The 12,558-nt window shown below is 36.9% G+C and overlaps 2 protein-coding genes and 1 long non-coding RNA gene across 4 annotated transcripts; all 3 read left to right on the forward strand.

The window, feature by feature from the left end:
• Window positions 1–4,245: 4,245 nt before the first annotated feature.
• LOC125370075 (G-type lectin S-receptor-like serine/threonine-protein kinase RKS1) lies at window positions 4,246–5,813 on the forward strand. Its single transcript, XM_048373777.1, has one exon. It carries the CDS (start codon window positions 4,804–4,806, stop codon window positions 5,269–5,271), a length of 468 nt encoding a protein of 155 aa, XP_048229734.1. The 5' UTR covers window positions 4,246–4,803; the 3' UTR covers window positions 5,272–5,813.
• Window positions 5,814–8,934: 3,121 nt separating this feature from the next.
• LOC8267436 (G-type lectin S-receptor-like serine/threonine-protein kinase At1g11410) lies at window positions 8,935–11,573 on the forward strand. Of its 2 annotated transcripts, XM_048373776.1 has the most exons (4): window positions 8,935–10,458; window positions 10,601–10,732; window positions 10,814–10,995; window positions 11,108–11,573. In XM_048373776.1, exons 1-4 carry the CDS (start codon window positions 10,278–10,280, stop codon window positions 11,150–11,152), a joined length of 540 nt encoding a protein of 179 aa, XP_048229733.1. In that variant the 5' UTR covers window positions 8,935–10,277; the 3' UTR covers window positions 11,153–11,573. The 2 variants fall into 2 exon arrangements, with proteins under 2 accessions (XP_048229733.1, XP_048229732.1); XM_048373775.1 differs by having other exon boundaries at window positions 10,814–11,573.
• A 110-nt stretch (window positions 11,574–11,683) lies between these two features.
• On the forward strand, window positions 11,684–12,343 carry LOC125368584. Its single transcript, XR_007215760.1, has 2 exons — window positions 11,684–11,899; window positions 11,992–12,343. It is a non-coding gene; the product is annotated as an uncharacterized LOC125368584 (long non-coding RNA).
• The last annotated feature ends 215 nt before the right edge of the window (window positions 12,344–12,558 follow it).

Genomic DNA, 12,558 nt, shown 5'->3' on the forward strand with positions numbered 1-12,558 from the left:
TCCTGTCCATTGATATGGAGTTTTGAACCAGGTAAGGTATCTCCATGGATATGACCCCGAATTTGTTTCATTATTGAAGAAGTGCAAGAGATTCATGATAGGCACTTCAATAGCATGATGGCAGACTGTAGAGAGACACCATAGGAACCATAATTCACTTTCATGCTTTGGATGTTCAGAAGATAAGTGATAAATCAGACACCAAGGGTAGTCTGGGAAGAAGAAGTTGGGTTGTATTGGTAGTGAGAAGGTTTGTTGAAAAGTTGCCAGATAGTGAAACATCATGTTCCGGGCAAAGTCAGTGACTTGTTTGGTTGTGAGGTTGTTGGGAAGATCTGGTGGTGAGGGAGGTTGCAGGATGGTTCTTGAGGAGGAAGAAGCCATAAAGATTATGGAAAGATTTATGGTTGAGGTGAGAATGACTATAGGCTGATTTTGTGGTTTCGAAAGTCTGGATAAGAAATTCGGTATTAGATTTCTTGTCCCTTTTATATGCTCAACTTTAAAATCATACCTGCTGAACCATGACTTTAGTCGCAGTAATTGAGGCTCAGGTAAGACCTTCTAGTTGGATTCAAGGATTTTCGGGAAGGAGGAGTTGTCCATCCGAACCAGGAAGTGTTGTCCAATCAAGAAGAATTCAAACTTCTTTATCCCGTACTTGACCGCCAAAATTTCCTTGTAGGTCGTGTGATAATGCTTTTCTGAGGAGAAAAACTGACCCGATACATAACCACATAATTGTTCCTTGTCGTGGAGCTTTTCTAGGAGGATGGCCCCCCATGCATAGTCAGATGCATCTGTTTGAAGAATAAGTTCTCCTGTTGACGGGATTGTGAGAGGTGGCGGATTGTGAGCCAGCTCTTTTAGCTTTCTGACAGCTGTTGTTTGTTCTGCTCCCCACGGAGGAGGGTCCTTCTTGAGCATCTTTGAGAGGTGGCACGTGTAACTAGACATGTGTAGAATGGCCTCTCGAACATAGTTCAGGATTCCAAGGAACTGTTGAATTTGTTTCACTGATAGATTTTCTTTTGGGAAGTGATCATGTTCCTTCGTCAGATGGGGACCATATGTGTATTGGCCATTCTTGAAATGCATACCGAGAAATTCAATTTCTCGTTGGCCAATAGTGCTCTTCTTTTCTGACAGCATGATGCCATATTTCTGAATAATGGTGAGGAACTGTTGTAACAGTTGGTGGTGTTCCTCTGCTGTTTCTGAGAATAGTAGAATGTCATCGATGTAGATCAAAGAAGAGTAAGGAATAGGCCCAAAAATCTCAATCATGGTCTTCTGGAATTGAGATGGGGCCTTCTTGAGACCAAAGGGCATAACAGTCCACTGGTATTGGGCATTAGGGATACAAAATGCAATTTTGTATCTTTCTGTAGGCTGGATACCAAGTTGCCAAAAGCCCGCCTTTAGGTCAAATTTTGAATAGTATTGGGCCTTTTGGATATGGACTTTGAGATTTGAGATCCGAGGGAGAGGAAATTTATTGTCTTGTAGGAAATGGTTTAAGGGCTTGTAGTCTATGACAAGTCTCTTTTTTCCCTAAATCTTTTCAGACCGTTTCTCCACATAAAAGGCTTGGCAAGCCCATTGTGAGGTTGTGGGTTCAATTAGGCCTTGCTGTAACAGGGTTAAGCATTCTGATTTGGCAAAGGCTAGGTCTGTGGGTGACATTCCCATATGTGGGGCTTTTGTCGGGTTAATGTCTTCATTAAGTTTGAAAGGAAGGCTGATATAGAACTGGGGATTTTTCCATAGAGGAAGAGGGTTTTGGAAATGTGAATGAGATTCTTGACAGAACTGAAAGAATTTTTCTATGTATGGTAGGAATGGTAGAGTTGTATCTGTTATAGCAAACAGATTTGAAGTTTCGGTGTATGGCCGAAATTGTCTTTTAAATTTGATGCCAATTGGCAAGATCTGGAGCTTCTGAGCTTGATGGTAAACATCAAACCCTATTAGAATATCATTGCTTAGAAGATCCGAACCAATGATATGCGTCCATACTACGCAGTCAGGAAAGAACTGTATTCCGATCTTCTGTCTTGTGATCAGAGTGGTTTTAAAGGTTTGACCATTGGCTGCCCTGAAGAACTGATCATGGGGCTTCCAATACTCTAATGGGAGGACCATTGGTTTCATCATGCTTCTTTGAGCTCCAATGTCAAAGAAAGCTATTACTGGAACAGGCTTTGAATATTTTGAGGGAAGGATTTGTATGGGAACATATGGTACTGGGGGTATCATGGTTGTAAGCTGAGATGACTCAGGAAATGGATGAGAAGAAAAGAAGGAAGACAGTAAGGTTGGAGAGAGAGGATACTGCATCACGTCTCTTAGAATAGCTTCTTGACTTTCTTCTTGCAGACCAATCATCAGGATTGAAATTTCACTATCATCTGAGTCTGAAGAGGACTCCTGTGAGGACTCTGTGGAATTTGAAAATTCCTTTTCTATCCCAAAAAGGCTTTCTGGGGTAAGATCCTCTTGCTCTGAAAGGAGAGATTCAATATCTTCTTCGAATGTGGCTGGAAGAGACATAGACATGCTGACCTGTTGGATCATCCTTGCTGACTTTTCTGGATTCTTAGGACAATTTTTTGCATAGTGTCCCTTTCTTTTGCAGATGAAACATCTGTCAGACTTGTATCATTGATTCCGTTTCTTCCGGAAATATGTGAATCTCTTCGGGTTCTTTTTTCTTTTCCCGAACTCCTTGTTGCTGCGCGTGTATTTCTAGAAATGATATCCAGACTTCTTCTTATGATGAGAACGGACGCAGTTTGAGGCTTTGCACTTGATTTTGAGGTGGTTCTTATTGCAGGCCTTCTGGACTACTAAATCCCTTTGCGATAACCTCTTGAATAACTCTTGTTGATCACACAGTCTCTTAATGGAAGAGAGAGTGAATTGCCAGATTTCGCCAAGTGTAATGGAGGTGACTGGTCTCTTTGCTGCAGCAATCATATTGTTGACCTCAAGTTATATTTCATCCGGTAGAGAGGTGATGAAGGTATACTTGAGTGTATCATGACCATCATGTCCTCCAATGACATAATAGAGTTTGGACATAGCCGAATAATACTTTTTCAGATCCTTCATTTTTAATGAACAACATTTTCGATCGAAGATCATAACTCCCAAGGAACTGGTTATAGAGGATTGTAGCTACTGGCGATAGGGTTACTCGAGGATCTCTTAAGCTTCCCGTGAACCTTGTGACGAATTCGGCAAGGACTTTTTTGAGTGTGGCCCCTTCAAGGGTCATCTGGAGATCAATCCATGCCAAGAATTCGGAAAGCTTGTCCTTCCATTTCGATGGAGGCAGGTCATCAAAAGAGAACCAAGGTCCCGTGCCAGCTGTCGGTTTTGACCTTGGGTATGGAGCTCCAGTGGGAGCAAAGAATGATTGTGCATCCTCATCCTCAGGTTCTACTACTCGGGATCGATGGCGGTATTCATTAGATTTCGCCATTTCTGAGGTGTCTGAGGAGGATTCCGAATTATACGGACTGATGAGAGATTGCTCTGGAAGTTTTTCTTTACAGGCTAGAGGAGAAGAGGTTTTCTTTTGCTGGGTTTCTGAGTCTTTTGGGTAAAGATGAGAGAAAGTGCCGAATGGCTGATAAAGGGTTTCTGGTTGTTGTTCTGGTTGTGGAAGGAAGGGAAATGAAGAATAGTATGAAGGAGTAATGACAGATGATGTGGAGGCTGCTGATGTAAAGGATGGGATTATGGTAGACTGGTCTCTCCGAAGATCATGCTCAATTTGATCTATTTATTTTTTCAGCTGTGTGATTTCCTTCTCTTTTTGCATGAAGGCTGGAGTAATTGGCTGAGGAATCCGAAGCTCTTTATCCAGAACGATATTTCGGTGGAGTATTTCTTGAGAGAAAGTATCCAACTTGTGATCAAGAAGAATAACTAGAATAATTTAAAAAAATATAAAAATATATAATAATTATTCAAAAGAATACTATCTTATTTAAGTAATATGTGCGGTGGAGTATGTTTTTCTGTCTCATGTGAACTCAACTTATATATATATATATATATTTATTTATTATGTTGTCGCGTCACTTTCACAAATTCAATTATTTTTACTCCTTTCTTTTTCCATGCTTATGCAGATGCATGAATCATTTTCAGGCCTTCGCGCTGTGCCTTGTTGCATCCCATCTGCCTTTTCTTTATTGTCATTTTCAGGCCAACTTATATATATATATATAATGTTGTCGTCTACTTTATGTTTGATATTTTGGGTCTCTCTCTCTCCTCTTCTCTCATTATCACTTTATTTTGGGTGAGATATGAATGTCTGAGATAAGCAGATGACTTATCTTTTTTCCTTCTAATTTGTAGGTTTTCTTTTTTTTTTTAAAAAAAAAAAATCAAATGCTTGCCCCCTTTAATTTAGTTAGAGAAAAAATGGGAATATTTCAATAAGAAAATCAACAAATTAAATGCTTATATATTATTTTTGAAAAATATTCTAAAAGAGAGTAGATTCGCACACTCTACCTTAGCAAAAAAAGAAAAAGAAAAAAAGGAGTTATTTGAGCAGAAAATTGAGAGTTGTATGCTAAATTGGCTGAAGAAAATGTCAAAAGGCTTATCTGATCTGGGCTTGAGTAAAATTCTGTGTCCAAATTGGAACTTATTCCACTTATAATTGGGTATTGTTTGTTCTGCTCATTTTGACTATTCTTACTAATATTGCACAAACGGACAATTCACTGATCTTGACTACTGACATACGGGTAAGGAAATGCTGCTATTTATGAGGAGAACATGACAGAAGGACAGCTATTCCAAAATTTCATGGCTGCTGCTAAGAGAGGGTTGCTGCATTTTTGCTTTCTATTCCTCCGACTCACTTTTTCTAATTCAGCTGATACTATTACAACAGACCAATCTTTCAAAGAAGATGATCTGCTAGTCTCTAAAGGTAATAACTTTGCATTTGGTTTTTTTAGCCCTGGCAGTTCTAGCAATAGATATCTTGGAATTTGGTTCCATGAAATTCCAGAAAGATCAATAGTATGGGTAGCCAACAGGAATAGTCCTATCACTGGCTCCTCTGCGGTTTCATCAATCAACCAATACGGGAATCTTATTCTCTATAACGATCCTGACCAGCGGGTTCTAGCATGGTCCACAGATGTAACAGAGGATGCGGCACGTACTTGTGTGGCTCAGTTCTTGGATACAGGAAACTTGGTTTTGCTGGAACCAGCAAGTAGAAGAATTGTGTGGTAGAGCTTTGATTATCCCACTGATACCATGATGCCAGGAATGAGATTTGGGCAGAGTCTGAAGGCTGGTCTTGAGTGGTATTTAACCTCATGGAGATCAGCAGATGACCCAGGAACCGGTGATTATTCATTGAAGCTCAACCTGATAGGCTCGCCGCAATCCGTTCTATACAAGGGCACAAGACCTCACTGGCGAACTCACCTACGGCCGGCAAGGAAATTCTCCAATGTATATAACTGCACTTATGTGTTCAATCAAGATGAGATGTCCACGCTCTGGAATATTAATGATGCTTCACTTATCATACGAATAATGATCGATCATTTGGGGTCATTCAAGTGGACAACTTGGCATCAAAACGAGGGGTATAAATGAAGTAAGCTTATTAGTCAAGAGTCTTTTATTCGAGCTCATTTATTAAGATTTTTCTAATAAACGTGTTAATTTTAAACTTGGTAAAATTTGACTAATTAAACTCGTGAGCTAGCTCATATATAAATGAACTAACTTTTATATTAATGCAGTAATAATTTAATTTTTTTAAATTTAGAATACATTTTTTACTTGTATCGTATAAAAAAGCTACCTATTTAAATATATATTAACTTGATTAAAATTATGAATTTTATGAAATATGTTAAAATCTTTATATAAATTTTGGTTTATGGCAAAATATACAAATGTGATCAAACTCGAGCTAAATAAAATTATTGGGAAATTACATCACTGGTAGAATATCAATGTTTATCTGTGCAAATTTTCATATATAGACTGCAATGTGTTACAAAAACTTGGGTTACCCTTAGCTTCAAGTTCTGATGTTTCTTCAACTTAGGCACGATTCTGTATTTAATTTTTATCACCACATTGGGAAAATAATAATCACTAATTGAATTCTCTGATCAATAAATGATGAAGTAGGAATGCTAATTCATATAAAAATCATGTAAAATCTTGCATTAGATAAAAAATATTTATTTCTCGGCGGATTCTATATCTTCATTAAGATTCAAAGTTGAAAAGTATCTATAAAGATTTAATAAATAGCAATATCTTATTAAATGCAGATATAAATATAAAACTTCTAGATTTTGATATGGCTAGAATATCCAGAGCTGACCAAATTCAAGACAACACAACTAGAGTGGTTAGAACTAGTAAGTATATGATAATGTAACTTCTGGTCTGGTTGTGCATAGATGAATAAATTAAAATATTTTATATTAAACATTTTTCAATGATTTTCTTATACAATCATAAAATGTTATCAGAATATGCAGTGTGTGGTAAATTTCATTGAGATATGATGTGTTTAGTTTTGGGGTCATGACATTAGAGATTATAACCGGCGAGAAGAACAATGGGTTTCATCAAAGAGATACTTCCTTGAGCTGATGAGGCATGTTAAAGGGAAGGATATTTATTGGAACCCCCTGCACCAAGCTATATTATTTATAAGAATTCTTATCGATTACGTGTTGATGCTACAAACCATACAGGTCTGGGATTTATGGACGGAAGGCAGAGCATTGGAGATAGTTGATTTATTATTGGAAGGTTCATATGCTCCGCATGAAGCTTTGAGAGGCGTTCAAATAGGTCTCTTGTGTGTTCAAGAAAATGTTGAGGATAGACCATGTTAGAAGTTGTCTCGATGTTGAATAGTGAAGCAGCTCTTCCTATTCCAAAACGTCTAGCAGCAACACCAGCTCATTAGGATCAGGGGAGGACAGGATCGAGTTCTATAAGGTTTCATAGAAACTCTAAAATAGACTAAGTTTCTCTATTGAATGCGTTTCATATACTGAAGCTCTTCGAACACGTGTTACAAATTTTAAAAAATATTTTCTATTATTTTTTATTTTTTATTTGTTCTTAAGAAAATTAAAAAACTTTATTAACTGTATGTAAATTCTGACTGTAGGAATCTTTTAGTATAATTAATTATACTGTTTAAGAAGAGTAACTCTCTCCTCATTTTTTTGAAATTCAAACTCCATATTTGCCTGCACAATATTTTCTGATCTTAGGACATCAACTTTAACTAAATGATCAACGATCAAATCTACAGTAAGAGATTGATTTTGTTAGAATCACCACATAACACGAGCAGATTTAAAAGGAATCTCAACTTGTTTAAGAGCTGAATTTTTCCAATCAATGATCTTCTCAACATCTTGCTTTTTGACTTGGAAGTTGTTACAGTTGCGAGTTGCAGATTCAAGAAGAATTGCGAATAACGAAGACCAATGAGAGATTTGATAACCAAAGAAGCAATTCGGTTATGAGAGTGAAGACAAACACTATGACTCCAATGAGGGATAGAGCAGCGGTGAGATTGACGGCAGCAGAAAAGCTAAGAGATTGTTCGTGAAATAAAGATAATTAAGGATATTAAACCCTAGAAACTCAGTAAAGAATGTGATATGTAGAAGAGGTATAAAACGATGTGTATTGCCTAAGTGGCTGATTCATTAACTATTTGTTGGTTCATTTTTTTAAAAAAAAAAAAAATACACAATTAGTAAAAATAATCATAATTTTAAAAATATGAGAACCGGGATTGTATTTTAGAAATAGAAATGAAAATATAGATTTTTTTTTTTATAAGAAAGTAATAAGAATTAAATAAAGTTGTTAAATCCTCTATGATCAGTTAAGTCAGCTTTAAAGCTGGCGGGCTGCATTTATATCTTATTAAAGACTATGACATCAGCATTCCATCCAATTCTATCAGAATAATCTGTGCATTAAATTACAGTCAAGCAAACATCTTTTGACTAAAGACTCGTGATGTTAATATTATTTATAAAGAAATCAATACTTTTAAATTGCTTTTGCAATCTCTCGTGGGATCTTGAATCTTTATTAAGATTCCAGAATAAAAATTATCCATGAAAATTTAAATTCTGGAATATGGGAAAAGTATTCATATCTGCTCAAACTCAGAGTTGTTGGAAAATAATATCATTCACTTGTAGAATATCAAGACTTATCTTTGCAAATTTCCTTGTGTAGACTGCAGTGTTATATATCTTCAGAGTGCCTGGAAAACTTATAATAAAATCTGATGTATTCAAATTTCGGGATCATGTTACTGGAGATTATAAGTCGCAAGAGAAGCAGAGACTTTAACCAAGAGGACCTTTCCTTGAGCTTGATAGGGCATATATCACAGAAAGTTTTGTTACCCTTAGCTTCAAGTCCTGATATTTTTTCAACCTAGGCCCGATTCTTTATTTAATTTTCGTAGCCAACCACAATGAGGAAAAACAAAATATCATTAATGGAATTCTATGATCAATTTTACATTTCTGTTTTATTGTTACAGAAGTAGGTTGATATACTATTACTTGCCATATTGCCACAGTAAAAAAAAAAGTTCTTGTGATGAAAAAGATGCGTCACGAAAGCTTTTGGGCTATGAAAGTCCATGGACCGATTTACTGGACCGTTTGACAACAGCGACAAAACTAGATTTGCCTTTCCTGAAGATTTGGCAACATCACCTTTAACGACAACAGCCAAGCAAGAAATCGGTTACCATAACACGATAACCCTTACTATTTAACAAGAACTTTTCTCTAATTCTTGGATTCTTTGTTTCATTATATCTAAGCTTGAGCTAATCAAATTGCATAAACATGCATAGTTTTTCTTTTCATTATTAAGACTAGGATTTCAGGGCTCTAGACCATTCTGCCAAGCCATCTATTTATAAAATCAAGCAGATATGGCTTGACTATAAATTGGGTATGCTTATTCTGCTCATTTGACTTTTTCTTAATTCTATTCACAAATGAAAAGGCAATCCATATTTTATTATTTCATCAAAAGAAAAACTCAATGTTTATTTGGTTGAGGAAATGCTCCCTATGAAGAGAACATGACAGAAAAATAATGTTTGTAGCTATTGAAGAACTTCATGGCTGCTGCTAAGAAATGGTTTCTGCTTTATAGGCTTCCGTTTCTCCAATTCCCGATTTGTAATTCAGCTGATGTCATTACTATGAACCAATCTTTCAAAGAAGGTGACCAACTAATTTCTAAAGAGAACAAATTTGCATTTGGATTTTTTAGCCCTGACAGTTCTAGTCATAGGTATCTTGGTATTTGGTTCCATGAAATTTCAGATAGCTCGGCCGCATGGGTAGCAAACAAGAATAATCCTATCACTGCCTCCTCTGCAGCTTTATCAATCAATCAATATGGCAGCCTTGTTCTGTATAATGATCTTAACCAGCAGGTTGTAGTATGGTCCACAAATGTAATAGCGAAAGTGACAGATGCTTGTGTGATTCAGCTCATGGATTAGGAAACTTGGTTTTGCTCCGAGGCAGAAGTAAAAGAATTGTGTGGCAGAGCTTTGATTATCCAACCAATACCCAGCTGCCAGGAATGAGACTTGGGCTGAACCACAAGACAGGTCTGGTTTGGGAATTAACCTCATGGAGATCAGCAGATTACCCTGGAACGGGAGACTATTCAGTTAAACAAAAGTTGAAGGGTTTGACAGAAGTTATTCTGTACAAGGGTTCAGTACCTCACTGGCGAGCTCACCTATGGCCAACTAGGAAATTTTCCACTGTATACAACTACACGCTTGTGAACAGTGAAGATGAGATTTACTCATTCTACAGTATAAACGATGCTTCCATTATCATAAAAACAACGGTAGATCATTTGGGTTTTTTCAAGTGGCTAACGTGGCACCAGAATGATGGCCGCTGGAAGGAGTTTTGGTCTGTACCTTAATACCCTTGTGATTACTATGCAAAGAGTGGCGCATATAGCATGTGGGCCTTAAGAATCCTGATAAATTTGAGTGTTCTTGCTTACCTGGCTGCGAACCCAAGTCTCCGCGGGATTGGTATCTAAGAGATGCAGCAGGAGGTTGTATCAGGAAGAGATTAGAGTCTTCCTCAACGTGTGGGCATGGAGAAGGGTTTGTGAAAGTAAAAAATGTCAAGTTTGCTGATACTTCAAATGCAGCTTGAAAGGGCACAAATATGAGCAGTATGGAGTGTGAACAGGAATGCTTGAGGAATTGTTCCTGCTCTGCATATGCAAATGTAGAAAATGGTGAGAAAGAAAGGGGCTGCCTAATATGGTATTGGGAGTTAATAAACATGGTAGATATCGTAGACGGAGAGGCGGATGTGTATGTTCGCGTTGATGCAGTTGAATTAGGTATATGAATTAATTCCTGCTTGGCCCTAATTTTGAACCGTGAAATTACTATTTTTTATCAAAAACACATCATTGACGAAACTAAACAGTATTACGCCGTTATGATATATATTTCAAAATTATTTTTTCTCAACTTCTGCAGCTGAGAATATGAGATCAAATGGTTTTCATGAGATGAAGTGGATGCTGACCATTCTAGTAGTTTCAGTATTATCAACATGGTTTTTCATCATCATATTTGCTTATCTATGGCTTAGAAGAAGAAAGAAAAGAAGTAAGAAACAAGCTTTAAATTCCTTTTCTCTTTTCTATCTAGTATTTTCACAATTAACTGCCGTCTTTTGGTCAAGTACAGCGAGGAACAACCGGAACCGAAAATTATCTGATTCTATCAGTGGTTTGGTTTCCTATAAAGATACTTTGACAGCAAATGAGCTCCAAGCAAGCAGGTTTTTCAACACAAGTACCATACTTACTGCCGCAAATAATTCTCCAGCTAACAGAATTGGACAAGGTGGTTTTGGGTCAGTTTATAAGGTAGTCTTTTATCTCTGCCTGGAATGTTTTAAAAATGCAAGTCCTCATGATGTGGCCACCCAGTTGCTCCCTTTATCTGTTAGTAATTTTGAGGTCGCTTATGAGCAAACAGCTCATTAGCCGTCGCAGACATGATTTTTTAGGGTCGGCTGACTAATGAACGGAGGTTGCTATAAAAAGGCTATCAAAGAATTCAAGGCAAGGAATACAAGAGTTTAAAAATGAAGTTAGGTTAATTGCCAAGCTTCAACATAGGAATCTTGTGAAACTCTTAGGATGTTGCATTCAGGACGAAGAGAGAATTTTGATTTATGAATACTTGCGCAATGGAAGCTTGGACTTGTTTCTTTTTGGTGAGTCTTCCAATTTATCTTTTTGTCTTTTGGGTACATAGGTTGCACCATTAACAATGAAAATTATAAAATCTTGTTACAGACGAGACAAAAAAATCTATGTTAAATTGGAGGAAGCGCTTTGAGATTATTGTTGGGATTGCACCTGGAATCTTATATCTTCATCAAGACTCAAGATTAAGAATCATTCATAGGGATCTGAAAAGTAGTAACATCCTTTTAGATGCAGAGCTAAATCCAAAAATTTCAGATTTTGGATTGGCAAAATTACTCGATGGCGATCAAGTACAATACAGGACACATAAAGTTGTTGGAACATAGCAAGTATACTAAGCAATATAGTCATTGTCTTATTCTCTCAACGTAACTAAATGATAAGATTTAATCTTTTATTTATAATGGTTATATGTCACCAGAATATGCAGTGTTTGGAAGATTTTCAATAAAATCCGATATTTTTCAGTTTTGGAGTAATTCTATTAGAGATTATAACTGGCAAGAGGAGCACTAGCTCTCACGAGGAGGTTGCTTCCTTGAGCTTGATAGGACGAGTAAGTGACGAGAACTTACGACATTGTTGAACTTATTTTACTGTTGATCCAGCCCGTGCAAATTAATGCTATATGTGAACATGTGCATACAGGTTTGGGAGCTATGGAAACAGGAGAAAGCATTGGAGATGGTTGATCCAGTAGTGCTAAACGAATCGTATGATCCCCATGAAATCTTGAGACGTATGCAGATTGCACAATTATGCGTGCAAGAAGAAGCAATGGGTAGACCAACTATATCCTCATGTTTGACAGTCATGTGGCTCTTCCTCCTCCAAAACAACCTGCTTTTATATTCAGAGATTCTTCAGAGAGAGACGGAGAGTGTTCTGTCGATGAGATGACAATTACTGCAACCGTAGCCAGGTAAAAATCTTTAATTTTGTCACTGAAAAGAACTTGTCCATTAGTTTATCTAATATAATCATTTTATATATTACTTTTTCTTTACAATGTTAAGCAATGGAAGTGATGATGCTCTTGTGTTGGATATTAAATAATATGCTATTCGTCCAGACCGACAAAACAATATAAGTCCGTTGCTAATAAATGAGCAAAACTGTCATTTTAGAAGACCAATTGGTCACGACCTGAAGATTTGGCGACATGTCCTTTGACAATAATATCTTACAAGAAAATTTGTTACCAAACTCGACTTG

The sequence above is a fragment of the Ricinus communis genome, chromosome 5 (genome assembly GCF_019578655.1).
Source record: "Ricinus communis isolate WT05 ecotype wild-type chromosome 5, ASM1957865v1, whole genome shotgun sequence".
NCBI classification, from domain to species: Eukaryota; Viridiplantae; Streptophyta; class Magnoliopsida; order Malpighiales; family Euphorbiaceae; genus Ricinus; species Ricinus communis.

Excerpts from the sequence above, each read along its gene's own strand:
- LOC125370075 (XM_048373777.1), top strand. The coding sequence starts at position 4,804 with ATGACAGAAGGACAGCTATTCCAAAATTTCATGGCTGCTGCTAAGAGA.
- LOC8267436 (XM_048373775.1), top strand. The coding sequence starts at position 10,278 with ATGAGCAGTATGGAGTGTGAACAGGAATGCTTGAGGAATTGTTCCTGC. Across the intron at positions 10,459-10,600 it reads CGTTGATGCAGTTGAATTAG|CTGAGAATATGAGATCAAAT; the intron begins GTATATGAATTA and ends CAACTTCTGCAG. Across the intron at positions 10,733-10,813 it reads TAGAAGAAGAAAGAAAAGAA|CGAGGAACAACCGGAACCGA; the intron begins GTAAGAAACAAG and ends GGTCAAGTACAG.